This window comes from Rhinatrema bivittatum, chromosome 18, assembly GCF_901001135.1.
Source record: "Rhinatrema bivittatum chromosome 18, aRhiBiv1.1, whole genome shotgun sequence".
Classification (NCBI taxonomy): Eukaryota; Metazoa; Chordata; class Amphibia; order Gymnophiona; family Rhinatrematidae; genus Rhinatrema; species Rhinatrema bivittatum.
Window position 1 is genome coordinate 16001222 of NC_042632.1, and position 27116 is coordinate 16028337.

Sequence of the window (27116 nt, forward strand, 5' to 3'; positions counted from 1 at the left end):
TTAGATGGTATAGTTATAAGAACATTTGGTCAACTGTTCCATGTAAACATTCTTTCCTTTTTATTCATACTTGTTCTTTGTAAACCGATGTGATGTGTAAATGAACAATGGTATAAAAAAGCATTAAATAAATAAATAAATAAATTTGTATTTAACGGCTTGTATATGTGATAGATAGCACCCAATGTTAGCTAGTGGGGCATGTTTACAGTTGTTAAACGCAAATGAGGCAGATAGCAGCACATGTTAGTTACATGATGAGAAATGTAATGTCGCAGCATAAGGGGGAAGGTGGTTACCACCCAGGGGCATTTTGGACATGGTGCAGATGGGCATCACGGTCCAGGTCATCGACTGGCGCCTTAGGCAGTTCAGGGCAGGGGTGTTTCATACACCAAAAGTATATTTCCAGTGGAAATCAACAAGTATTAAGGACAACAGCTGAATATTGACTCACTTATTTCAATTAACGTGACACAAAGGAATTGTTCTTCAGGTATTTAAAGATGCTTTAATTATACATTTATTTAAACACAAATGCAAAACTTCAATCTGTGAAAATCAGACAGACATCTTTGTGCTGCCACAGCAAGAAAGGTTCTGGCTTGGATCACAAACTGTTATTAGGCTACTGTCAGAGTTAATATGAATTTCGAACTGGTAAGGAAACTATCAATATCATATTTGCCACTTGTCAATTACAGCAAAGGTGCCAAGAGCAATGCATGGATCTTTGTATTTGAAGATCTCACAAAGGTTTCTGGCATGGTTGACAGATAAGGTTTACGAAAACTTCTTGCTAAAGCAAGAATTACTGAAAAGTAAATTTATATCAGGGTTGGCTAACTCCAATTCTTAGTCACAAACAAGTCTGGTTTTTAGAATATCCATAATTAATATCCATGAGATAGATTTGCATAAAATTGAGGTAGTACATGTAAATCCCATGAATATTCATTATGATATCCTGAAAACCAGGCATGTGGATCTTGAGGACCAGAGTTGGAGACTTGTAATCTAGATGATATGCCAGTTTCATGATGATATAATAGCTAGAGTAACTGAAAATAGGGTCATTTCGAGGCTTTTTCAGATGACAAATCATAATCGATAGGGTTAAGTGCTGTTGCCTCTGCTTTTCAGCTCCGTCTGCTCTTGCCCTTTCACGTGTTTTTAAACACCTTGAAATAGGCATATAAATATAGTTCAGAACAGACAGAAAACTCTTTAACATGGGAAGACATCAAATAAAGACTAAGGGTGGTTGAAAAATTGGTGCAAAACTTTCTGCTGGTTGATGATTATGACCTCGCAGTCCACATGCAGGAAGATCAATAGATCATTTTTCCTATGCCTGTAAGCAATTTGGTTTAACAATCAACATGAAAAAGACTGAAATTATCTATCAACTAGCCCCTGGTAAGCCTTATACTACCCTGTCATTAAAATCAATGGCCATGTGTTGACAGCAGTAGACAAATTTACCTACTTAGGGGCCTGATTCATCAAGGTCTTTTGCCACAGATCTATAATGGGAGACAAGCCTTAGTAAATTAGTCCTTTAGGCAGCATTTTAAAGTGAGTTGTTCTTATAGAGGTAAAAATCAGTCTACTTAAGCTCAGTGTTGTTTTTAGGAGTTTATGCAAGAGAGTTTGGGATAAGAGAAGGATCGGATTTGATACAAAATTAAAAATATATGTTGCTATAGTTTTAATAACCTTGCTTTATATCTGTGAAACCTGGATAACTTATATGTGCAATGTAAAAAGGATTAATCATTTCCATCAAAGTTATTTGTGGAAAAATAGGAAAGTATATTGGCAAAATAGGATCCCTGTTACACAAGTATTAAAAAAAAAAAAGTCAAACTTTCAAGCACTGAAATGATATGGAAAAAAAACTGAGATAGCAAATGTCGACAGCAGAATGTCATAAAAGCTGCTCTACTCTGAACTAGTCCATAAAAAAAATACACAGATTGTCTTAAGATTTTAAAAAATGTAGTATATCTGTTGACAGTTGGGAACATACAGGTACATGATTATTAGCATATATATCTACTGCTGAATTTGAATCAAGGCAAATTCAAGAGGCCAAATTCAAAAAAGCCTTGAGGAAATGCAACAAACAATCTCAAACTTTCAGTATCCAGAATGTGAAACAAAGTTGCATGCAAAAATCTGACACGACGTCCATCATTAGTGTTATGGTTTTGAAGAGTTTGAGTGGATTCTTGGGTACTGTGGAGATGACCACGCCCACGGGGAGGAGCCCTGTGAGGAACCACAGTACTAGGCTAGACGCACAAACACAGAGATTCGTCTTTTATTATACAGCTGAGATATGCCATCAGAGGTGGCAGTAGTGAGGTGATCCAGAGGAAGCAGTCCAGGGACCCTCGGCAGAGGGGACCCGTCACAGAGATAGTATAGGGAGATCCGGATGCAGTTCCCAGTGCAGCAGAGTTGTAGATGACATAGACTGAGAATGTTAGATTACTCACTAAGTTGGTAGCTGTATAGATGGAGATCCCAGCAAGCAGAAGTAGTTGAATACAGGCACCGAGCCAGGGAGAGGAGGCCCTCGAGGAGCGAGTAACTGATCCCAGATAGGCACCTGAAAGAAAGTAAAGGGCCCCCGAGGAGTGGGTACCCAGGTTAGAGAAATACCCCGAAGGGCAGAGAGAGCTTCCAGCGGCAGCAAGGAAGTGGCAGAGTAGCTCAGACCGGAGGCTTTCCATCCATTCACGATCCTTGCTAACTCGATGAGCTAGCAAACAAGGGCAGGCTAAATACCCAGATGGCGTGATGTCACTCGAGGGGGACGCCCCCGAGGTTCCCGTCATGATGTGGATAAAGACGTGATTGGCGCACGCACCCTAGGAGGCCCTTAGGAGAAACATGGCATGAGGCTTTGCCATTGCCGTTCTGGGGGCGCTGGAGAGAGCGGCATGCAGCGCAGTGGTAGCCATCTTCCCAAGGCTAACGGGGAGAACAGAGAGAAAGGTGAGGCACATAGGTCGAAGCCGTCTGAGACCGACGGACGCAACAGTACTCCTCTTCAAAAGGCCCCCTCCAGATCTCCTACCTGGTCTAGGTTTCTGAGGATGCGTTCTGTGGAATTGTTGAAGCATCTCTTTATCCATGATATTAGCCAAAGGTTCCCAAGAGTTTTCTTCAGGTCTGGAACCCTCCCATGACAGGAGGTATTCCATTACTCTGCCTCTTTCTCACATCAAGGATGGCATCTACTTTGTACTCGATGTCCTCTTCTGCATCAATAGGTGTAGGTTCAGGTGTCTTGGTGGAAAACTCACTTAGGACTAGTGGTTTCAGTAGCGAGACATGGAACGCATTATGAATCTTCATCGCTGGTGGAAGTTTCAGACTGTACGTGAGAGTACCCAGTCGTCGAAGGATGGGTAAAGGTCCGACAAAGCGAGGAGCAAACCGAGCTGATGGCAGCTTGACTCTTAGATGTTTTGTTGACAGTCAGACTTTGTCACAAGGCTGGAATTCAGAAGCCATGCTGTGGTGAACATTATAGCCTTTCTTTGCTCTATGTCCTGCTTTTTGGAGCATCCTGCTTTTTGGAGCATCTCTTTAGTCTTACTCCATAGTAGTTGGATATCTTTGGCAGTAGATAGAGCTGCCGGGGACGACACTGAAAGTGGAAGTGATAAGGGTGGTAATGGTAGTCGTCCATAGACCACTTCAAATGGTGTGGATCCAGTTGATATTGCTGGATGAGAGCTGATGGCGAATTCAGCCAAGGGCAACAGTTCAGCCCAGTCATTTTGACGTAAACCAATGCAGGCTCGAATGAACTGCTTGAATGTCCTATTCATTCTCTCAGTTTGCCCATTCGACTGAGGATGGTATGCAGAGGTGAAGTCGAGAGAGATATCAAACTTCTTGCACAAAGCTTTCCAGAACTTTGCTGTAAATTGAGCTCCTCTGTTAGAGACGATGTGCTTTGGCATGCCGTGTAGGCGAAAGATGTGGGTGATGAAAAGTTCTGCAAGCTCTATGGCTGAGGGCAAGCCAGGGAGAGCCACGAAGTGAGCCATCTTCGAGAAACGATCCACTGTAACCCAGATGGTATTGTTACCTCCAGAAAGTGGTAAGTCTACCACAAAGTCTGTAGCAATGTGAGTCCAGGGTTCATCTGGTACTGGCAAGGGATGAAGCAAGCCCCAAGGACGTCCGGGTGGAGGTTTCTGTCTGGCACAATTGGAACAAGAAGCAACATAGGAGAACGTGTCTTCCTTCATGGTGGGCCAACAGTAGTACTTCTGTAATTTTGCCAGAGTTCTTCGTTGGCCAGGGTGTCCAGCCAGTTTTGAATCATGAGCCCATGCTAACAGTTTTTTCCTTAGGTTACCGGGTACAATGGTCTTGCCTGCAGGTACCGGATGTGTAGCTGACAGGATAACTCTCTTCGGGTTGATGATGTGTTGGGGTTCATCAGGTACGTCCTTAGAGAGGAATGAGCGAGATAGGGCATCTGCTCTGACATACTTTTCTCCAGGGCAGTATTGAAATACTGTGGAGATGACCACGCCACCAAGTCAAATCTGTTGAAGAACAGGGACCATCTCGCCTGCCTATGGTTTAGGTGCTGAGTGTGACGGAGGTACTCCAGATTTTTGTGATCCGTGAAAACAGTGATCTGATGTTGTGCACCTTCAAGCCAGGGGCACCACTCTTCGAACGCCATCTTTATTGCCAGTAGTTCTTTATCCCCTATGCTGGCGAGAAGCGTCAGGAGAAAAAAGAACATGGATGCAAGATCTTAGAGTCACTGGACTGGCTTAACACTGCCCCTACGCCTACATCTGAGGCATCGACCTCTATGATGAAGGCCCGGGTCGGATCCGGATGTTGGAAGCATGGCTTACTCGAGAAGTCGCCTTTCAGGTTCTGAAATGCAGTCACAGCTTCGGTAGACCAATTGGCGATGACCTTTCTTAGTCATTGCTGTTAGCGGAACAGTTAGTGAAGAGTAATTCTTGATAAATGTTCTCTAGTAGTTGGTAAATCCCAGAAATTGTCTAAGAGCCTTTAGAGCAGTGGGTTGTGTCCATTTTTTAATGCTCTCCAGCTTCTGTGGGTCCATCTGGAAGCCTTTGTTTGAAACAATGTACCCTAAGAAAGGCACTGAATTCCTTGTGGAATTCGCATTTAGACAACTTGGCGTCCCTAGCGCCTCCTTTTGGCCCGGAGCAGCGGCTGTCAGCGGGTTTGACAGCCGATGCTCAATTTTGCCGGCGTCGGTTCTCGAGCCTGCTGACAGCTACGGGCTCGGAAACCGGACGCCGGCAAAATTGAGCATCCGGTTTTCGACCCGACAGCCGCCGGCTGACTTCAATTTTTTTTTCACTTTTTTTTTACCCTTCGGGACCTCTGACTTAATATCGCCATGATATTAATTTATTTATTTCTTTTTATTTGAGGTTTCTTATATACCGATAGCCGTTTGCACATCGTATCGGTTTACATACAACTAATAACTTATGGGCAAAGCCCCTTACAAAGAACAGTAGAACAATGTGGAAAACAAATATACAGAAGATATAATTGTAATAACTAGAACTATACAATAAAATACTAGAGATATATATGTATGTGAGAACAGGGAGTATAAGAGTTACTTAGGCAACTATATTCATATTATATATTATAACATATATTCATATCATTAAGTCGGAAGGTGTACAGAAAAGCAGTTTTTACTCCTTTTCTGTGCACTTTCCCGGTGCCCGAAGAAATTAGCGCCCACCTTTGGGAAGGCGCTAATTTCTGAAAGTAAAATATGTGGCTTAGCTGCACATTTTACTTACTGAATCACACGCGAATACCTAATAGGGCCATCAACATGCATTTGCATGTTGAGGGCGCTATTAGGTTCGGCAGGTTGGACGCGCGCTTTCCGCCCCTTACTGAATAAGAGGTAAGGGAAACGCACATCCAATGACAGGTTAACAGTGCGCTCCCTCGGAGCACACTGTACTGTATCAGCCTGCAAGCTGGTAGCTGTATAGGTGGAGATCCCAGCAGGTAGAAGTAGTTGAATACAGGCACCGAGCCAGGGAGAGGAGGCCCTTGAGGAGCGAGTACCTGATCCCAGATAGGCACCTAAAAGAAAGCAAAGGGCCCCCGAGGAGCGGGTACCCAGGTTAAAGAAATATCCTGAAGGGCAGAGAGAGCTTCCAGCGGCAGCAAGGAAGCGGCAGAGTAGCTCAGACCGGAGGCTTTCCATCCATTCACAATCTTTGCTAACTCGATGAGCTAGCAAACAAGGGCAGGCTAAATACCTGGATGGCGTGACGTCACTCGAGGGGGATGCCCCCGAGGTTCCCGCCATGATGTGGATAAAGACGTGGATGGCTCATGCGCGCGCACCCTAGTAGGCCCTTAGGAGAAACATGGCGTGAGGTTTTGCCATTGCCGTTCCGGGGACGCCAGAGAGAGCGGCATTCAGACGGGGCGGTAGCCATCTTCCCAAGACTAGCGGGGAGAGCAGAGAGAAAGGTAAGGCACAAAGGTCAAAGCCGTCTGAGACCGACGGACACAACAATTAGATGCTTGGACCAGGTCTGGATTTAGCCATAGCCACATAGGCAACTGCCCAAGACGCTAACTTTCAAACAGCTTTGCAGGCGTGCAGGTTTGCACATATGCCGGCTCACACTTACAGACATGGCCATTTTATAAAAATCAGCTGTATGCGCATACCTGTACGTACAATTTTATATGGACGCGCATACGTGCAGGCAAATGCCTGCTCTACCATGTAATTGGGGGGGATTTTATTCGATATGTGCCTCGATGCAATAGCCCTTTTTCCCAGTTAACGGATCGGATTTCCTAAACCTGCCCCCTGTTATTTAGCCTCCCTTTTACCCCCTGACTTTTAAAACCCCATTGACTTGCCTAGTTTATTTTTAATTTAATACTTATACACCATCCATAGAATAAGTAAAGTTATGCAGTAGGGGACCCCAGCGCTTGCTTGTGCACATAAATACTTACTCGCACATTTCAAGGTAACTTCCTGGAATGCCCATGTCCCGCCCATGCTCTGGCCAGACCACACCCACACCCCACCCTTTTAAAAAACATTTTGATTTGTGTGCGTACCAGGAGATATGCATACACTCGCACACTTTTTAAAATCCGCGTGGGATGTGCTAGCCCGAGACACGCGCATATCTCCCGGCTTTGGCACATGAGGGCTTTTAAAATTGACCTTTGAAGTGCCAAATTCTGAAGGTACCAAATATCCAGGCCAAAGTGGAACCTGCTTCTTCTTGCTTTATGGCCTTATACTGGCACAACTTCAAAGGGACGTTGCCACTGCACTCTGCCTGTGGGTGCCAAATTCTTAAATCCGGCCCTGGCTTAGACATTAAAGAGAGGTAAAATAACAGGAAATGCAAATATTTCATTGTTTATTTATTTATTTATTTGAAGTCTTTTATATACCGAGGTATAGCAAGCTGCCTTCACTCCGGTTTACATTTTAACAACTCATTACAGATAAAGGACAAAATAACCGAGTAACTTATTAACTGAAATCCTTATTACCTTCTAAGAACCAGCAACATAAACATAATAAGCATAGGTCATGCAGTGTGCGGGTAGTGTACAAACAGTGTACAAATAAGTATTGATACATATGTTACATAATAACATGAGTGGTTTGGGATTCTCTTTCTATGGTAGAATTGGGGAAGGAACGGGAGGATTATATCTCTGGGATCAGTCAGAGTCAAACTAGGTTGAGCAAAAATATTCACTTTTTAGGGGTCTGAGATTGGGTGTGAATAGTCGAGGGAGAGGTTCTCGTAGTAAAATTAGTGCAATTATAATTGGGAGGGATAATGTTTCAGAGCGGTTGCGTTTGGCTTAACCAACACCATCTGGAAATGTCTGTCTGAATAACCATGTTTTGATTTTCTTTTTGAATGTTTTGAAGTCGCTGAGTGTGCGTAGGTGATCTGGTAAGGAGTTCCATAATTTCGGTCCCGCAATTGAGAAGGCTCTGTTCCTAGTGTTGGAAAGCTTTGCTGATGGAAGAGAGGAAATGACTAGGTGCAGTTTGTTGGAGGTTCTCATCGTTTGTTGTGATTTGTGTATCTGAATCATGTTATCGAGGGCGGTGTTGTCTGCTTTGTAAATTGCGTTGTGTAGTAATATTAAAGTTTTGAATTTGATTCTCTGTTCAACCGGTAGCCAGTGAAGACTTTTTAGAACAGGGGTGATGTGGTTTGATTTTTTCTTGCCGGTTAGTACTCTGGCAGCGGCATTCTGTAACAATTGGAGCGGTTTTAGTGTGGATTTTGGAAGGCCAATCAGGAGTGAGTTGCCGTAATCGAGGCTGGTAAAGATAAGAGATTGAAGGACGGTTCTGAAATCTTGTTGGTGTAGTAGCGGTTTAAGATGTTTGAGTATGTGAAGTTTATGAAAGTCTTCTTTGGTTTTCGTTGTGATGTTCTTTTTGAAGCGTAGTTCATTGTCGATCCAGATCCCGAGATCTTTTGCTTTGTTCTTCAGTTGGATGTTGGTGTTGTCAATTTGTAAGGAAGGCATTGGGGATATTTGTCCTATGTTATTTCTTTCGATAAGGATGCATTCTGTTTTGCACATGTTGAGGCATAACTTTAGGTGGTTCAGCATGTTTCTAATTGAGATAAGGTGGTTGGCTGTTAGGCTCAATGCATCTTCAATTGTTGAGGTTATTGGAATGAGGAGTTGAATGTCGTCGGCGTACATATAAAAAGTTACGCCTAGACTTGAGATGAGTTGGCATAGTGGGAGTAGGTAAATATTAAAGAGGGTGGCTGAGAGGGCGGATCCTTGTGGTACCCCTGTTTCGAGGGGGAGGGGATCAGAAGAGTTGTTGTTAAGGGTGACTTTGAAGAACCTGTCTTTTAGGAAAGATGTGAACCAGTTATAGTTTTGCCTGAAAGACCTATGCTTGCAAGTCTTGATATCAGGCTGTTGTGGTCTACGGTGTCAAATGCCGCAGAGAGATCTAGGATTAGTAAATGGCTTAGTTTGTTGTCGAAGCCTCTTATTATTTTGTCTGATATATTGAGTAGCAGTGTTTCTGTGCTGCGGTTCTTTCTGAAACCATGTTGTGAGGGATGTAGAATATTGTTCTCTAGGTGTTCGCTGCGCTGTAACAGTGCTGCTTTCTCTGTCATCTTTGCGAGTAAGGGAAGGTTAGATATAGGACGGTAATTATTCAAATAGTCAGGATTCAGGTTCTTTTTTTTTAATATTGGTGTGATTGTTGCGATTTTTAATTTAGTTGGTAGCTCACCTTCTTCTAGTGATTTATTTATAATTGCCGCTATGGTTGGGGCGATGATGTGTACCATTTTCTTTAACTCTCAGGTTGGGATTATATCAAGATCATGACGAGCTGGGTTTATTTTTCTTAGCATTTTTTCTGTTTCAGTATTTGAAATTGGGTCGAAATTTGACCATGGTGTTATGGTTGTTGTACTCAAATGTTCTTCTGTGAACAGGGATTTGTTGAAGGTGCCGGTAAGTTTGCTTATTTTATTCTTAAAGAACATGGCAAGTTCTTGGCTTAAATTATTTGTGTCGGATGTGGAGGTGTTGTTATTCTCATCTATGAGGTTTCTTACAATGTTAAAGAGGGAATTGGAGCTATTTGTGGAGTTTTTTTATCTTTTGACTATAGTAGTCGCGTTTGGTGTTCAGAATCGTTTTTTTGTAGAAGGCGAGTTTGTGTGGTATCTTTGTAGGGTTACTGTGCATTTGGATTTTCGCCATTCTTTTTCCATATTCCTCAGGTTGGATTTCATTGATCTCAGTTGAGAGTCGAACCATGGGTTGTTTTTTCCTCTGTTATTTTTAATCAATTTTGATTTCTTGGGGTTTATGTTATTTGCAGTTTGTTCTGTAAGGTGGAACCAGGATTGAGTAGCATTGTTTATATTGGAGAGGTCCAGATTTGCTAGTTGCTTTCCTAGTTCTTGTTGGAGTAAGTTGGGCTGGAAGGGTCATCTGTATTTGAATGACAGTGGTTTGTTTGTTCTTGTCATGTTGTTGGTTTTTACTTGTGTCCTGCATTGTAAGAAGTAGTGGTCGGACCAGGGGACTGGTTTGGTTGATATTGATGTATCTGAGAAATAGTTGTTGGTGAAGATCAGGTCTAAAGTGCGACCTGCTTTATGAGTGGGGTTGTTAACTAGTTGGTTCAGGTTTAGGCTGGATAGCATGTTGATCAAGGTTTGACAGTTTTGTGATCTGGGGTTAGCATCTGTGTGGAGGTTGAAATCCCCGAGTAATATGGTTGGTTTTTTCCTGCTAATGTTTGTTATTAAGAATTCTAAGAGTGGGGAGATCTCGTTGTCTAGAAGTTTGGGAGGGCAGTATACTAGACATAATTGTAGGCATTCTGAGTCAAATAGAGCAATTTCATATTTCTTAGGGAGGTTGTGAGGTATCTGTTTCATTGCGAGATGCTTTTTTATGATGAGGAGTAGTCCTCCTCTTCTGCGAGACTTGCGTGGGACTGAAAATAAGTCGTAAGCATTGTTGGTTAGATGATTCATTAGTACAGGGGTCGGGAACCCATGGCTCGCGAGCCGGATATGGCTCTTTTGAGGGCTGCATCTGGCTCGCAGACAAGTGTCGCCACACTTTCCAGTCCCCGCTGACCCAGCTGCTCCCCGGTTCTCCTCCACCCGGGCTTAAAATGCTGTCAGCCCGGGTGGAACGTGGCAGGACAGCTGAAGTCAGCGGCACCGGCGTGCTCTCTTCTTCCTGCCCCCCCCCCCCCCCCCGCAGCCCGGAAGAGGAAGTGGTGAGCATCGGGTGTGTCCGCGGGAAGCAGAGACCACGCTAGTGTGGTCTCTTCTTCCCGCCCCCCCCCCCCCCCCCGCGGCCCGGAAGAGGAAGTGGAGAGCATCGGGTGCGTGCACGACGAAAAGAAGACTGCAGTGCGGCTCGGAGGAAAATGAAGAGCTTCAACCGCGGCCGATGGGACTCCGCCTCCGCGAGGGCTGAAAATGAAGGAGGTTAGCGTTGGGAGGAGGCTGCTGCTGCCGCGAGTTCCCGGGGTGGGGGAGAGAGAGAGTGAATGAGCGAGCAAGCATGTGTGTTTGAGATCCTTTGTGTGTGAGTGAGAGATTGCATGTATGTGAATGATTGAGAGCCTGTATATGTGAAAGAGAGTATGTCTGTGATTGAGATCCTGCCTGTGAGAGAGAGAGCATGAATGTAAGTTTACCATTGGGAACCTGTATGTGTAAGTTTGTGATTGAAAACCTGTTTGTGTGAAAGAGTATGTGTGTATGATTGAGATCCTTTGTGTGTGAGAGAAATCATGTGTATGTATGATTAAGAGCCTGTGTGTATAAGTAAGAGAGAGATCATGTGTGTCTGTGTGTGATTGAGAGCTGGTTTAGGTGATGGAGCATGTGAGTATGTGATTGAGAGCCTGTGTTTAAATGAGAGAGACCATGTGTGTCTGTGTGTGATTGAGAGCTGATTTAGGTGAGGGAGCATGTGAGTATGTGATTGAGAGCCTGTGTGTAAATGAGAGAAAGAGAGGACATGTTTGTAAGCATGTGAATGAGAGTCTGTGTGTGAGAGAAAAAGACAGCATGTATTTATGTGATTGAAAGCCTGTGTGTGTGTGTGTAAGCGTGAAAATATAGACAGCATGTGTGTAAATGTGTAATTAAGAGCCTATATAAGTGAGAGAGAAAAAAACATGTGTATATGTGAGTACTGAGAGCATATGTGTATAGGTGTGTCATTGAGAGCCAGTGTGAGAGAGAGCGCTGGTATGTGACTGAGAGAGGAGAAAGTTCCAAGCAAACCACCCCGCCTCCTGCTAATTCAGAACAATCTCAGGACACCTGGATATCAAACGTTCCCAGGTATGCAGAGCAAAAAAAATTTTGTATCCTTATTATTTTTCATTACTGGGTCTTTGTGTCTGCTATTTTGAAATATTTTGTTGGTATCTGGAAATGTTTTATATGAGTTTTTAATTATTGGATATTCCACTCATCAGCTGTTTCGAAATATGTTCTTTTAGTTAGTACAGTTTTACTGCTGATGATTTTATATTTCTTGATTTGTTTTATAAGGATGGGTGATGTTTCTTTTTTCCTTTGTTACACTGCATACAGAGACTCTGGCTTGTTGCAGTTTCCAATTCAGTTTTTTCTGCATGCTTCTTGTTATGCGTTTTGGTCTCTTTATTCTATGTTAGGTGAGGGACAGCACGTGATTCAGGTGAGGTTTTCTGCTGGCGTGTAGTTTCTGTGTAGGACTCTATAGCAGCCTGACTTGGTCCGTTTTCCTAATAGGAGATGTATTGGTGTCTTAAGGCCTGGTGTAATATTTTCAGAGACTTATTGTACTTTAAAAGTGTGATCTTACATAAAATGCACACATTTACTTGTATTTAGTTTTAAACATATTGTATGGCTCTCATTTTAAAATATGTGACGTTTATGGCTCTCTCAGCCAAAAAGGTTCCTGACCCCTGCGTTAGTACTTGATCGATATTTTTAAACCAGGTTTCGGTTGTGGCGATGAAGTCGGGGTTCTTTTCTTGGATTATGTCTGATATTAGCATGAATTTCTTGGTTAAAGATTGGGCGCTTATCAGAAAGAAGGTGAGATAAAATAGGTTTTTGATGTGTTTCATGAGTGGGATGTTAATCAGGTATCTGTTTCTTTTCTGATGAGTCACGTTGGGGGTGAATCCATGATCGATTTGTTTGGAGTTTCTTGGGGTGCTCGAGCGACCCTCTGGTCTTGTAGTCTTGGGCTAAGTGTGGTAGTGTTGGGGAAGATGTTTATGGACAGGAGGGAGGGAGGAGGATTTTGGGAGGAGGTCTGGATGAGTGAAGGAACAGGCAGTAGCTGAAGTTTGATGGGATGATAGTTGGATGAGGTTTGTGAGAGTGGTACAGTTGATTAGGGAGATTGTTTGCTGAGGAGTGGATGATTTCTTGTTGCGATTCGGATGAGTGCTGGATGAATTAGGATGAGTTAGGATGAAGTCAGGATGAGTGCTGGATGCAGTCGGGGAGAATGTTGGATGCAGTCGGGATGAATGCTGGATGAGAGCAGATGAAGTCAAGTTGAATGCTGGATGGAAGCGGATGAAGTCAGGGTGAATGCTGGATGGGGTCAGGGTGAATGCTGGATGGGGTCAGGGTGAGTGTTGAATTAAGTCAGGATGCATTCTGGATGGAAGTGGATGATGTTAGGGTGAAGGCTGGATGTAGATAGGGTGAGTGCTGGATGAAGCCTGTATGCAGCTGGCTGATGTCAGGGTGAGATCAGGACGAGTGCAGGTGAGGTTTGAGTAGGATGGGAGGTTGCTGGTGGAAGCTGGATGGACGTTTGAAGAGGTTGAATGGATGCCTGGGAGGGTTTTGCGAGTGTTGGAGTTGGATGTTTTAGGTGTAGATGGTTACGCTGTCTGTGAGAGGGAGAGGCCCTTGGTCCTGGGGCTCTCCAAGGGGCGCGCTAAGGGGCAGGCCTCTTATGTCGCACTCCTTCGGACGCGAGAAGATTTAAAGCCCTTCCCTGCGCCTTCTGATAGGCCTAGAGCCTCTCAGGGGATGCGTCACTCACCGCGTGCGCTGGTCGGCTTCTTTTTCAATTTTTTTTTCGCTTTCTCTCTTGGTTTTTTTTGTGTTGTGTTCTACTTCACTACAACAAACTATAATCATTCAAAGAAATGAACTGTCACAAAATGAATCAAGGGAATCTCTTATGATATGGATAGAAGCAATCTGTTTGATCAGAAACTTGAAAAAAAGGATTGTTTAAAAATAACGCTTGAAAACAGCTGAGGGCAAGTCGATCACCGCCCAAGCAGAAATCTGCGAGGTCTTTCAATTTTATTACACTATTCAGATGATATCCCCGGAAGGCCCCCTGATGGACTTTTTAAAAAATATAACTACCAACTCTATCAGACTTCCAACTTTCTTTATTAAACAAACCCATACAAAGCTACGAAGCCTTGAAGGTAAACAAAGAAAGCAAATCTGGCAAGGCCCCCGGCCCAGACGGCTTTGCTTATGACTTTTATAAACTGCTAAACCCCCAAGTAGTAGATGCACAAGTTTCCTTTTTTTGTAGAAGCTTTGAAAACTGATTTCTTCCCACAGAATTTTAACCTTGCTCACATTATCATCCTTCCCAAGCTAGGGAAAGACCCTCTGCTTCCATTGTCCTATAGCCCCATCTCACTTCTCAATTGCGACCTAAAAATATTGGCAAACGTTCTTGCAAACAGAATCAGCAGTGTGCTCCCTTTTCTTATTTCTGTTATGACCTCTCTGGACTGTGGACCCTTGGCCTGTCTTGGGATTGGTGCTTCCTGGGAGGTTGGTCTGCCGCAGGTTCCCAACAGGAGGCAACTTTTGATGGCAGACAGGGGCCAACTGGAGCTTCACCAATACCAATCCCGTTCCCCACGGGTTGAGCCTTTGTGTGCCGGGACCGGCTGGACTTAGGTGGGCCCCTGGGGACAGGCGATGAAGAGATGGTGAAAGCGGTCCGAAGTCAGGAAGCCAGAAGAAGGAGCAGAAGCCGGTCCGAACTCAGGAAGCCAGAGAAGGTACGATAGCCGTCCAAGGTCAAGAAGCCAGAAGATCAGTCCAAAGGGAGGAGGATGAAAAGGTACAAGCAGGCAGGATCCGGGACAGGAAGGCTGCAACAGGAACGGAGCAAGGGGCAGAAACAGGAACTTGTGAACGCTGAAGCAGGAACCCAAGGCAGAACACCGAGGAAGCAGACCTGTAGCCAAGTCTCCTGCTGCAAGTGAAGGGCTAGTTTAAATACCAGCAAGCTCTGACGTCACTGGGAGGAGCTGAAGAGAATCTTCCGCTGCAGGCCCTTTAAAGCCCCCTAAGTGGCATGTGCGCGCTAAGAGGAAGCCAGAAAGGGGCGGAGCCATTGGTGTCTCACGGCAGGAAGACCTGAGGTAGCCCCAGCGGTGTGCAGAGCCTGAAGACTGTGTCGGAGGAACGTGGGAGGTTCAGTCAGTGCCGAGAGTGAGCCAGTACCCTGGGGAGCCGGCCGTGGCAGGTAAGCGTAACAATTTCAGAACACCAGGTAGGATTCGTGAAAGGTCGAGCTGCCAACACACACATCATCAAACTAATAACTGCTATGTCCTATTGCCAACAATATAATGTTCCTGCCTTGGCCATAGGATTTGATTCCGAGAAAGCGTTTGATTGCGTTTCCTGGCCTTATCTCTTTTCCGTACTCAATAGATATGGATTCTATGGACCCATTGTCTCTTATATCTCACTACTATATAATAGCCCATCATCTATAAATATAGCTAATGGCCATAAATCAAAGAACGTCCAAATAGGTAGAAGGGTGCAACAAGGATGCCCACTTTCTCCTTTGTTATATATTCTAGCGACAGATTCTCTCCTAAGGAAAATAGATATTTTATTTATTTTATTTATTTAACAATTTTTATATACCGACAACTGTTTGCACATCGTATTGGTGTACATTTAACTCAAAACTAATAGGCGGGGCCTTTACATGGAACAGTAACTATGAAAATTAAAGTTAAAAGGTATTACGAGAGACAAAGTAAACAACATTAATAATAATTGTGAATAATGATCCTACCATCTCGGACTTCTTCAGGGGCTCTCACACATTTAAAATAGCAGCATTCGCTGATGATATTTTAATTTATTTTTTTTAACCAACCCCACGCACTCTCTTGGCCCCCTACTAGCCTTCCAACTGCTCTATGGCCACTTTACAGTCCTCAAATTTAACCAAGAGAAGTCGGAAGAGCTAGACATTATCGGGAACTTACAACACACTTGGCCTGGCTCATTCCCTTTAAAATGGGTCACCCAAGATATGAAATATTTGGGGATAAAGATCCCCTGCAATCTACAATCTTTATACAAGGAAAATGTACATCCACTTCTCATCTTCACCTCTAAATTTCTGTCCCGATGACAACCCCTCCCACTTTCCTTGTTGGGGAAAATTCAACTCATAAAAATGATGATACTACCCCGCTGGCTATATACTCTTCAGATGCTCCCCTTATGAATTAAAAACAAAAACCACAAAGAATTTAAGAAACTAGACAGACAGTTTTTATGGAATGGGAAAAAGGCCCGCCTGTCCCTTCAAACTCTATACCAGTAGCAAAAGGCGGATTGGGCTGTCCCAGCTTAAAACAATATAATATTGCATGCATGTCAAGACTAATCAGTGACTGGATATTAGGGACCTCTCATTATACTCATCAACAACTACTATCAAGTTGGTATGGAATCCCCACTCTTAACCACCTGTTGCAAATTAACAAAAACAGAATAGACCCTTCAATTTCAACACAAATGCTAGTAGATTCCTGATGTAAAGCATGGGCAGCCCTTTGTTCCATATTTCAAATATCAAATTCGAAGATTCCCCTGCTAACCATAGCAGACAATCCACTATCTCTCCCAGGGATGCAATGTAGTCCCTTCCACAGATGGCGGCCTCAGAGGCTTATTTTCTGGATTTCAGCCTTCTACCAAATACCTAAATTTGGCTTCCAGAACTTCCCTCCCAGAGCCTAGACAATTTGCAGTGTCTTCTGGAGAGTTCTGCTGGGGCTTCCAGTCCTCTGCTGCAGAAAGATATTTCTTCTTCCTCAGCTCATTTTATATATATATATATATATATATATATATATATATATATATATATATATATATATATATACACATACACACACACACAGGTGAATGGCCAGATTTATTCACCACCTGGTACCAAGTTGTCCACCCACACATCCCAGTATGATCCTCATTTCTGCCTTCTGTTTCCTCTGCTGACAGAGGAGGAGAGGATGTGTGGTACTTCATACTTCTATCCACCATAATTAAACATTTTTCTGGATAAATCCATTTTTCTTGTTTTGTATTGATTTTCTCCTGTTTTACTTGTAACATACATAGATAGATTCCAGGAAAAATAAAATAAGTGAAAATAAAGAATCTTGCCGTATCACACCATCACTTATTTTCTCTTCCATTTATAGGCACTCTGATGCTAATCAGACATTTCAATACTATTATCAAGTACTAAATTAATAAGTCTTTGTATATGACCTATCCTATAAGGAGTAGGAATCCTGCTCAGCTTTGCTAAAACATCTATAACTTAAATTAAAAAGGAACAGACATTTCAGTCCAGCATATGGTTCACCATTAGCTAACTCACTGCAATTCTGAAAAGGTCTGGATAGTGCTTGCTGCTTGAAAAATGTTTTGTAAATATGCAATTAAATTCAATAGATCAATAACAAAAAGGTGCAAGGAGGGGAAATGAAAAGAAAATAGCAATGAATTAAAACAAATTTTGGATTTTAGCCAAGATAAAAAGTCCTTACCAAAAAATGGTTTCATCAAATGTTTCTTTAAAGTCATTTCAAAATTATCTGGAATAAATTATCATTAATAATTTATGTCCCAATTGGGATTTTATCCAAGATATGATTTTTTTGAGCATGCCTTATTTTACCTGATGCACGTAATATTCAAGGTCATTGAGTGCTGCTGCCTTTTCATCCAGACTGGAATTTGAGCTGTTAAATTTGCTGATTAATTTAGTCATAATTTCAAAGTCAGTTTCTATTTGCATATTAAGTTCTTCAAACTCCTTCTTCAGCTCATCTATTGGACGGAATTTTTGTTTGATGCCTTCCAGTTTAGCCTTGAAAATCAGACAGAAAAAATGTAAAACTTACATGGGGTTAAAAGAGACATGGAAATGACCAAACTGCAATGGAATAGAGCAGTACAGTTTTAAAGAAGGTACAAAATATGATCTGACTAAAAACCTTATGTCTATAAAGTTTCATTTTACCAATAAGAAGAAAAAGGCTTTGCATCTTTTTTTACCTCACAATTCAAAATGTTCCACCTCAAGCAACAATATGGCTACACTGCCCTGAATATCATTACCTGATTTTTTTTTGTTTGCTTTTTTGCATCCTCTCTGCATCTCCTTACCTTTTTGTCTCAATATATTTTTTTCAAACATTTTTACAATTATCTTAAAAAAACGATCTAGATCTTGTTGCTATAATCAACCTAACTGATTTTAAAGTTGACATCAGTTGATTTCACTCTTCACCCACTTGAATTGATTTCATTATTTGTATATGCCAATGTCATGCATGTATGTGGTTCAGCCCAGAATCAGAAAATGGGTGTTCTAATTTAACCTAGACTCATAATGAAGGGCACAATAACAATAACATTTTTTCAGAAATGAGAAACCAGAATAAAAAGGAGGATCTTAATGACTTGACTTATGTAACAACTGAAACATTTAAATAAATGCTAGTACTACACCTCTAATGCAGGACAAACTATACATTGACAGTCAACAATAAAATCTGAATGTTCATGTCACTATTGAGAAGAAGAAATAAGGGCCAACAAACAACTTAAAAGGGATATCTTTTTATTAACCAAAATTCATGAGAAGAAGTAAACACCTGAAGATTTGGAAAACTCAGTTTAGTCATTTCCACTGTACTGGGTTCAAGTGAAGCGGGAACAGCTACAAGGATGATTCTAACTAGAAAAAACAAAGTTGCTTACCTGTATCGTGTACTCTGTGGACAGCAAGGTAATTACAGCAAAAGTGTGAAATTTCATCCAATGGTGCTGATGTAGAACATTTGCTAGAGAGCTTTGGAAAAGCTTGGAAGGCTTTTCATGGGCATGAACATAACATAAGGACAGAAGTTATGCCTTACTGGGTCAGACCAAGGAAACATCCAGTATCCTGTCTACAACTGTGGCTAATCCAAGTCGCAAGTACCCAAACATTAAATGAATCCCATGCTATTAATGCAGGAAATAATCAATGGCTATTCCCTATTGATTAAAAGCAGTTTATGGACTTCTCCTCCAGGAACTTATACAACCCTATTTTAAATCCAGATGCACTAGCTTCCTAAACTACATCATCTGGGAATGAATTCCAGAGCGTAATTGTGCTTTGAGTGAAAAATAATTTTCTTCGATTTGTTTTAAATATACTACTTGCCCCCTAGTCCTTGTATTATCTGAAAGGGTAAATAACCGTTTCACAATTATGCATTCAAGTCCTTTAATGATTTTGTAAACCTCTATCATATCCCCCCGCCATCTCTTCTCCAAGCTGAACAGTGCTAACCTCTTTAACCTTTCCTCATAGGGGAGCCATTCCATACACTTTACCAGTTTGGTTGCCTTTTTCTGTACTTTCTCCAGAGCAACGACATCTTTTTTTGAGACCGCGGCGACTAGAACTGCATAAAGTATTCAGTGGGAGCACTGAGTGGAGAGGATCACCTTGCTGGTGACTGAAAGGAATCAGTAAGTTTGTGGGGCAAAGTTATTGGGGCAAAGTTAACTATTTGGGGCAAAGTTAAGTATTTGGGAATATTATTTAGTGTGTGTGTTTGTGCTTTTAATAGTCAGTAATGCAGTGAATAAACAAGTTAGACTGTATTTTTAAATAGTCAATAAGGCAGCTAGTAAGCAGTAGGTAGTGTGTATTTTTAAAAGTCTGTAAGGCAGCTAGCAGAACTGAGTGTTTGTATTTAAAAAAAAAACCCAACAACCCCCTCCCCACCAAAAAAAAAAAGTAGCCAGAAGCTAGAAATAAGCTAGGAGCAGTGTATACTTAAGTAAAAAGACTGAAAAGTTCAGCTCAGTTACTCACCTTGGAAAGGTGTTGAGGTAGTGTGATTTGCTTTGAATAGGTACTAACATTTGTTAATCAAGAGAGCAGTGAGTCACTCTGGCTGACTAACTGAAGTTAGACTGTTTGGATAACATATTGAAATCGTCGGTTCAGTGTGCTGCGGCAGTCAAAAAAGCAAACAGAATGTTGGGAATTATTAGAAAGGGAATGGTGAATAAAACGGAAAATGTCATAATGCCTCTGTATCGCTCCATGGTGAGACCGCACCTTGAATACTGTGTACAATTCTGGTCGCCGCATGTCAAAAAAGATATAATTGCGATGGAGAAGTACAAAGAAGGGCTACCAAAATGATAAGGGGAATGGAACAGCTCCCCTTTGAGGAAAGACTAAAGAGGTTAGGACTTTTCAGCTTGGAGAAGAGACGGCTGAGGGGGGATATGATAGAGGTGTTTAAAATCATGAGAGGTCTAGAACGGGTAGATGTGAATCGGTTATTTACTCTTTCGGATAATAGAAAGACTAGGGGGCAATCCATGAAGTTAGCATGTGGCACATTTAAAATTAATCGGAGAAAGTTCTTTTTTTACTCAACGCACAATTAAACTCTGGAATTTGTTGCCAGAGGATGTGGTTAGTGCAGTTGGTATAGGTGTGTTTAAAAAAGGATTGGATAACTTCCTGGAGGAGAAGTCCATTACCTGCTACTAATTAAGCTGACTTAGAAAATAGCCACTGCTATTACTAGCAACGGTAACATGGAATAGACTTAGTTTTTGGATACTTGCCAGGTTCTTATGGCCTGGATTGGCCACTGTTGGAAACAGGATGCTGGGCTTGATGGACCCTTGGTCTGACCCAGTATGGCATGTTCTTATGTTCATAAGATGTGGTCTAATCATAGAGCAATTAAAGACATTATGACATCTTCTGATTTATTTGCCATTCCCTTCTTAATGATTCCTAACATTGTTTGCTTTTTTTGACGCCATAGCACACTGAGCCGATGATTTCAATATAATATCAACTATGATGCCCAGATCTTTTTTCTGGGTGGTTGCACTCTTATTGGTTTGATGTTCTTTGTTCCATGTAATGCCCCTAGGCAAGTTAAATTGTCTCACTGTAAACCGGTTTGATTTGCATCCAATGCAAGAAGATCGGTATATAAAAACCCAAAAATAAATAAAATAAATAAATATATGCATCACCTTGTACTTGTCCACATTAAATTTCATCTGCCACGTGGATGTCGATCTTCCAGCCTCACAAGGTCTTCCTGCAATTTATCACAATCCGCTTGTGATTTAACTATTCTGAATAATTTTGTGTCATATGCAAATTTGATCACCTCACTCATCATACCTCTTTCCAGATCATTTATAAATATATTAAAAAGCAGTGGTCCAAGTACAGATCCCTGAGGCACTCCACTGTTTACCTTTCTCCACTGTGAAAACAGATCATTTAACCTCTCGGTTTCCTGTCTTTTAACTAGTTTGCAATCCACAAAAGGACATCTCCTCCTATCCCATGACATTTTAGTTTTCTTAGAAGCCTCTCATGAGTGACTTTGTCAAGCGCTTTCTGAAAATGGAATTACACCACATCTACTGGTTCATTTTTATCCACATGCTTATTCACCCCTTCAAAAAAATGTAGCAGATATGTGAGGCAAGACTTCCCTTGGGTAAATCCATGCTGATTCTGTCCCATTAAATGTCTGTCTGTATATTCTGTGATTTTATTTTAAGTTTCCACAATTTTGCCTGGCACTGAGATCAGGCTCACCGGTCTATAGTTTCCTGGATCAGCTCTGGAGTCCTTTTCATATATCGGGGTTACATTGGCCACCTTCCAGTGTTCAGGTACAATGGATGATTTTAATGATAGAACATACAAAATAAGAATAGAGACATTTTTCAATAAGCAAACAATTATGTCTACCTTTCTAGTGATCCAGGACCCCAGAGTCTTTCTTGGGCATTGGTCATGAACCACAGCAGTGTTGGCACTGAAGTGTTGATTCAGGTTCTCTGTAGTGCTGAAGCTCTAAGTCAAATTCTCTGGGACGCTGAAATGCCTAGTCAGGTTCTGTGGAGCGCTGAAGCATTGAGTCTTCTCTGGGATGAAGAAGCACTGATTCAGGTTCTCTGGAGGTGCTGAAGCACTGATATTCTGGAGCACTGAAGCACCGAGTCAGGTTCTCTGGGGAACTGAAGTGCCGCATCAAGTTCTTTGGGGTACTGAAGCACTAAAACAGGGTTTCTCTGGCATTGAAGCATGAGGCCGAAGCCTCTCTGGTGCTGACGCAATAAATTAATGTCTTTAGAGCGCTGACATACTGGGCCAGAATCCCTCTGGTGCTGGGTGGCTGTGCTGGCATCTCTCTGTGACTGGGTGATGGGTTCAAGGTCCCTCTGAGGCTGTACCATTGGTTCAAGTTCTCTGTGAGACTGGACTGCTGACTCAGAGCCCCTCTCTCGAGTACTGGGTGGCTGGGCCTACATATCTCAAGTGTTGGATGGCTGGGCTTAGATCTCTTGGGTGTAGGCTGGCTGGAACAGTGTCCCTCTGGCATAGGCTGGCTTAAAAAGCATCTCTGGCACTTGCTGGCAGGGACACCACCTCTCTGGAACAGGCCCCTCAAGGAGTGGGGCAGTATCAGCAGGTGCCTCCTGGAGTGGATCAGACAGACTGGAGTCCCTCAGGAAAGGATCTGATGAACTGGAGTGGACGGAGCGGACTCCTCCTGAAACTATGGCATAGTTGATACCGGCAGGACTTCAGATGGGGTTATTATTCCCTCAGGCTGGGAAAATAATATAGAATGTACAGAATACATTAAAAGGGTTTTCACATCACGTAATGGCTGGACTGAGGCACTGAACCTCCCTGAAGACAGAACTGCAGCTGTGATGAGGGCAGAAAACAGGATTCTGTTGAGCTGGAGTGGAGCTAGTATCAGAGTTTATTCACTCAGGAAAAAATCAGAAATGACAGGAATGAGAAAGGTATATGCTACCCTCCTGATAGCCAGAGGTGAAGTCGTTAACAGCTTGTTATCTACAGATGTGGATAGCTGAACTCTAGAGGCAGAATCAATTAGCTTTTTCTGTTTCAAAGACTCTGCACACTGAAACAGTGATCAGGAACAGAGTTACCCTGTACATTCAGTTGTTTCTGATTATTTAGACTGGATTTTGAGGGACATTTTGTCTTTGCAGATAAGGTTTTAAAATTTCCCTGGCAACTTATGGTTGTGGTTTTTAAAGAGGCTATGCTGGGAACTTCTTCATAGGCATGTCTCCTGCTTATAAGTGTTGCGTGTGCTAGCCACGGCAGACCCGCGGTCCGGCCTCCTTACCTCTCTGTGCCAAATCCAGCATCTAGTTCCTTGTCTCTGGCGGCGGTGGGCTCCCGGCTCCGTCCTCGGGCCACCCCCGGTGTTCCAACTTCAGCTACAGGCCTCTCTGCTCCACAATGGGCCTCTCCAAGCGGCCCACGGAGAGACGCCGCTGTTCAGCACTGCACCCCACTCTAGGCGCGTGCATTACTGTCACTTATGAAGGGCCCACGGCGGGAACTTGGCCGCGGCCCCGGATGATGATGTTGCTGAAGCTCTGGTACTTAAGGCCAGGCTCGGCTCCCGATAGTCGCCTTTGCAACAGGCCTCCACACTGGTCATGCACTTCATTGCCTCTTGGTGATTCTCCTGCGTTCCTGGTTCCTGATCCCTCCTAGTTCCAGTTCCAGTTCCTGTTCTCCTTCATTCCTGAGTTCCTGATTCCTAGCTTTCTTCGGATTAACTTCTTGGACACAACCTCGGAATTTCCTGACTACGTTACGGATCTTCTCCAAGCCCGGACCTCTGCACTGCCTGACTACGCCACTGATCCTCTCCAAGCCCGGACCTCTGCACTGCCTGACCATGCTACTGATCTTCTCCAAGCCCGGACCAATGCATTGCTTGACCGCTACTGATCCACTCCAAGCCCGGACCTCTGCATTACCTGACTATGCTACTGATCCTCTCCCGGACCTCCGCATTGCCTGACCATGCTACTGATCTTCTCCACTGCTTTGCCTGACCACACAACTGATCTTCTCCAAGCCCAGACTACTGCTTTGCCTGACCACGCTACTGATCTTCTCCAAGTCCCGACCACTGCTTTGCCTGACTACACCTTTGATCTCCTCATCCAGACCTCAGCCTTGCCTTGCCACCGCTCCTTGATTTCTGCCGGCCCTGACTCCAGCTTGCTCTACGACGCCTCTTCAGTCTATGTCCTGGACTTGGCCTATTCAGGCTTCAGCCTGTTCTTGCTCGGGCACCCCCTGTCTGACTTTGGTTCTATTGGCACCCGGGTCTCTGGGACTCCGTCTTGTCCAGTACAGACTTTCCAGTTTTGCCATTGCTTCCTCTGGGCTGACTTCATTACCTCTCCATCAACGACGACATATGGAGGCCCACCTAAACCCAGCTGCCCCAGTACCCAAAGGCTCAACCCGCGGGGAACGAGGGCTGGTATTGGTGAAGCGCCAGTCGGCCTCCGTCCATCATCCCACTCTGCCTGCCAATGGTGGGGACCCGTAGGATCCCTCCGACGGATAGCGTCAACCCCACCCTGACCCAAGGGTCCACCTCCAGCGCAACAGGTTGCAAAGGCCATGGACTCGGTGGAGCCGCATGCCCTCCAGGCCATTCCTAGCCTGGCTTCCAAGGTACAAGAATAGCAACAATTTCTTGAGGCACTGGCATCCTCCATCGAGCATCTGCACGCCCGCCTTGATGCCCTGTCCGGTAATTCAGTTCCAGTACCGGGTTTCTCTCACCAACAGCTGTCTCCCTCCACTCTTAGCGCCTTGTTGGCTCTACCTGCTCTGTCTCATTTCAATGGTGACTCTAAGCTCTGCAGAGGGTTCATCAACCAATGCTACATGCAGTTCGATCTGCAGCCCTCCATATTCCAAGATGAACTTACGAAAGTCACCTTTATCTTGTCTCGTCTGGAGGGGAAGGCGTTGGCTTGGGCTTCGCCCTTATGGGAGTGATCGGATTCGCTCCTGCAACAACTATCTTGATTTGTGGCCATGTTTCGGCGGACTTTTGATGATCCTGAGTGGCATGCCGTGGCAAGCACCAATCTGTTACACCTTCAACAAGGCCAAAGGAGCCTATTTGATTATACGATCGAATTTCGGACTTTAGCCACAGAACTCTCTAGGCAGGAAGAATGCCTGCATGCTTTCTACCTGGATGGGCTATCCCCGCAGCTGAAGGATGAATTGGCAGCTCAGGAGCTCCCTCCCTCGCTTGAGGTACTTATCTATCTGACTGGCCAAATTGATCATCATCTCTAACAGCGCCACCGGGAGAATTGGATACCCAGGAGGCCCTCCCGGCTTTGCTCCCGCACTCCACCGGCCACTAGCCCTGCCTCCGGTAGGGTTCCCCTTGTGACCAAAACGGAAGAAACTTTGCAGTTGGGCTATGGGCGGCTGTCCATCAGATTTATTTACAAAAGGTGATGCCACCTCCCACAGTTCCTTTGGTGACCACCTCCTCAGGTATACCAGCTCCCTATGCAGACTTTGAAGATGTCTTTTCGAAGCAGAAAGCGGCCTATGTTTGTACTGTGGAGCACCATGCCATCATCTTCAGGCCTGCCCAGTCTGTCCGGGAACCTACCTGGCCTAAGTTCAGTAGGAGTCCTGAACTTGGGCGCAACATCACCAGCCCCTCAACTGTCCTTACCAGTTACCCTGATTTGGGACTCCCGGTCCTTCCCAGTCCTAGCTCTGGTGGATTCCGGAGCAGGAGGAAATTTTATTCTTAAAGATCTAGTTCAACTTCTGGGTATAAATACCCATCTTCTGGAGACTTTCTTGCGCATTGCTTCGATTTATGGTGAGCCATTACCTGGCCGATTCTCCTTGACTACTGAGCCAGTTCTCCATACTGGCAAGCTCCATGTTGCAAAAATCGAACTTCTGGTCTGGGCTACCCTGGCTCCAACGTCATTCCCCTCAATTTGATTGGTCACTCCAGCTGGTGGAATGGGGTTCCACTTGCCATCAGATTTGTTTGCAAAAGGTGATGCCATTCCCACAGTTCCTTTGGTGACCACCTCCTCAGATATACCAGCTCCCTATGCAGACTTTGAAGATGTCTTTTCGAAGCAGAAAGCGGACCTTCTACCACCTCTTCGAAGGCTTGACTGCCCTATCGAACTTCTGCCTGGGACCATGCCCCCGAGGGCGTACTTACCCTCTGTCACTACCTGAGGCCAAAGCTTTGACAGCATACATCCGAGAGAACCTTGCTAAAGGGTGTTGCGGTCTCCACCACTTCCCCTTCTTTTGCTCTGAACAGTGCTCACCTCCGCTGCTGGAAACGCCGTGTTCCGCATGCCCGGGACTCCTGCAGCTCTGCCGGTTCCTCGTGGCGTCCGCCATTGCTTGCCAGTCTCCCCGCTGCCTCGTGCGCGCGTGAGGACGCACACTATGTGCGCACAGCTCCCGGAAGTCTGGCCCCGCCTGTGCTAATGACGCCACGCCCTAAGCCTGATATAACCGGCGTCCGGACACCTTCTCTTTGCCTTGCAACGAGGTTCACTACTGCCTAGTAGTTCTGAGTTGCGCTTCGTCTGTTCCTCGTTCCTGACTTGACCTTTGGATTGCCTTTGACTTCGCTTCAGCCTGCCGCCTGCCTCCGACCTTGGTCCGTTCCTGACTTCGCTTCAGCCTGCCGCCTGCCTCTGACTTTGGTCCGTCGCCGACTCCGCTACAGCCTGCTTCACTTAACAGCCAGCTACAGACTCCATTCCAGTCTACAGCCTGCTCCAGTTCACAGCCTGCTACAGACTCCGTTCCAGACTACAGCCTGCTCCAGTTCACAGCCAGCTACAGACTCCGTCCCAGTCTACAGCCTGCTCCAGTTCACAGCCAGCTACAGACTCCGTTCCAGTCTACAGCCTGCTCCAGTTCACAGCCTGCCATCGATTCTATCTCAGCCTTCAGCCGGTCCCCGGTCCAGTAACCTACAACCCCTGCCTCACGGTCTGGCTTGCTACAGGTATCGCTGCTGCCCGCTGTCCTGTCATCAGCTGGCCCTCGACCTGCATTGCTGGCCTACAGACTATCTTTCTCTCTTTGGACTTTTCTTACTACACTCCCTGCCCAGGCTTTATCTGCTAATTGACTCTGAGCGTCCTCCCAAGTCCCAAGGTTCCAGGACCCTACGGGCTCCTCCTGGGGGGCTCCTGGTCCCCGGGTGAACACCGCCAGCCTGTGGCTCCGCCTCCCGGCCTACCCTGTCACCCTGGGTAGACCGGCCCAAGGGTCCACTATCC

At 44.4% G+C, this 27116-nt stretch overlaps 1 protein-coding gene across 2 annotated transcripts in view; it reads right to left on the reverse strand.

Moving 5' to 3' along the window:
* SIL1 (SIL1 nucleotide exchange factor) overlaps positions 1-27116 on the reverse strand; it is a 384707-nt gene that overhangs the window by 195723 nt on the left and 161868 nt on the right. For both annotated transcript variants that reach the window (XM_029583703.1, XM_029583702.1), the window contains exon 6: positions 17581-17772. In XM_029583703.1, the coding sequence (XP_029439563.1) occupies positions 17581-17772 (192 nt within the window). The remainder of the gene's footprint in view (positions 1-17580; positions 17773-27116) is intronic.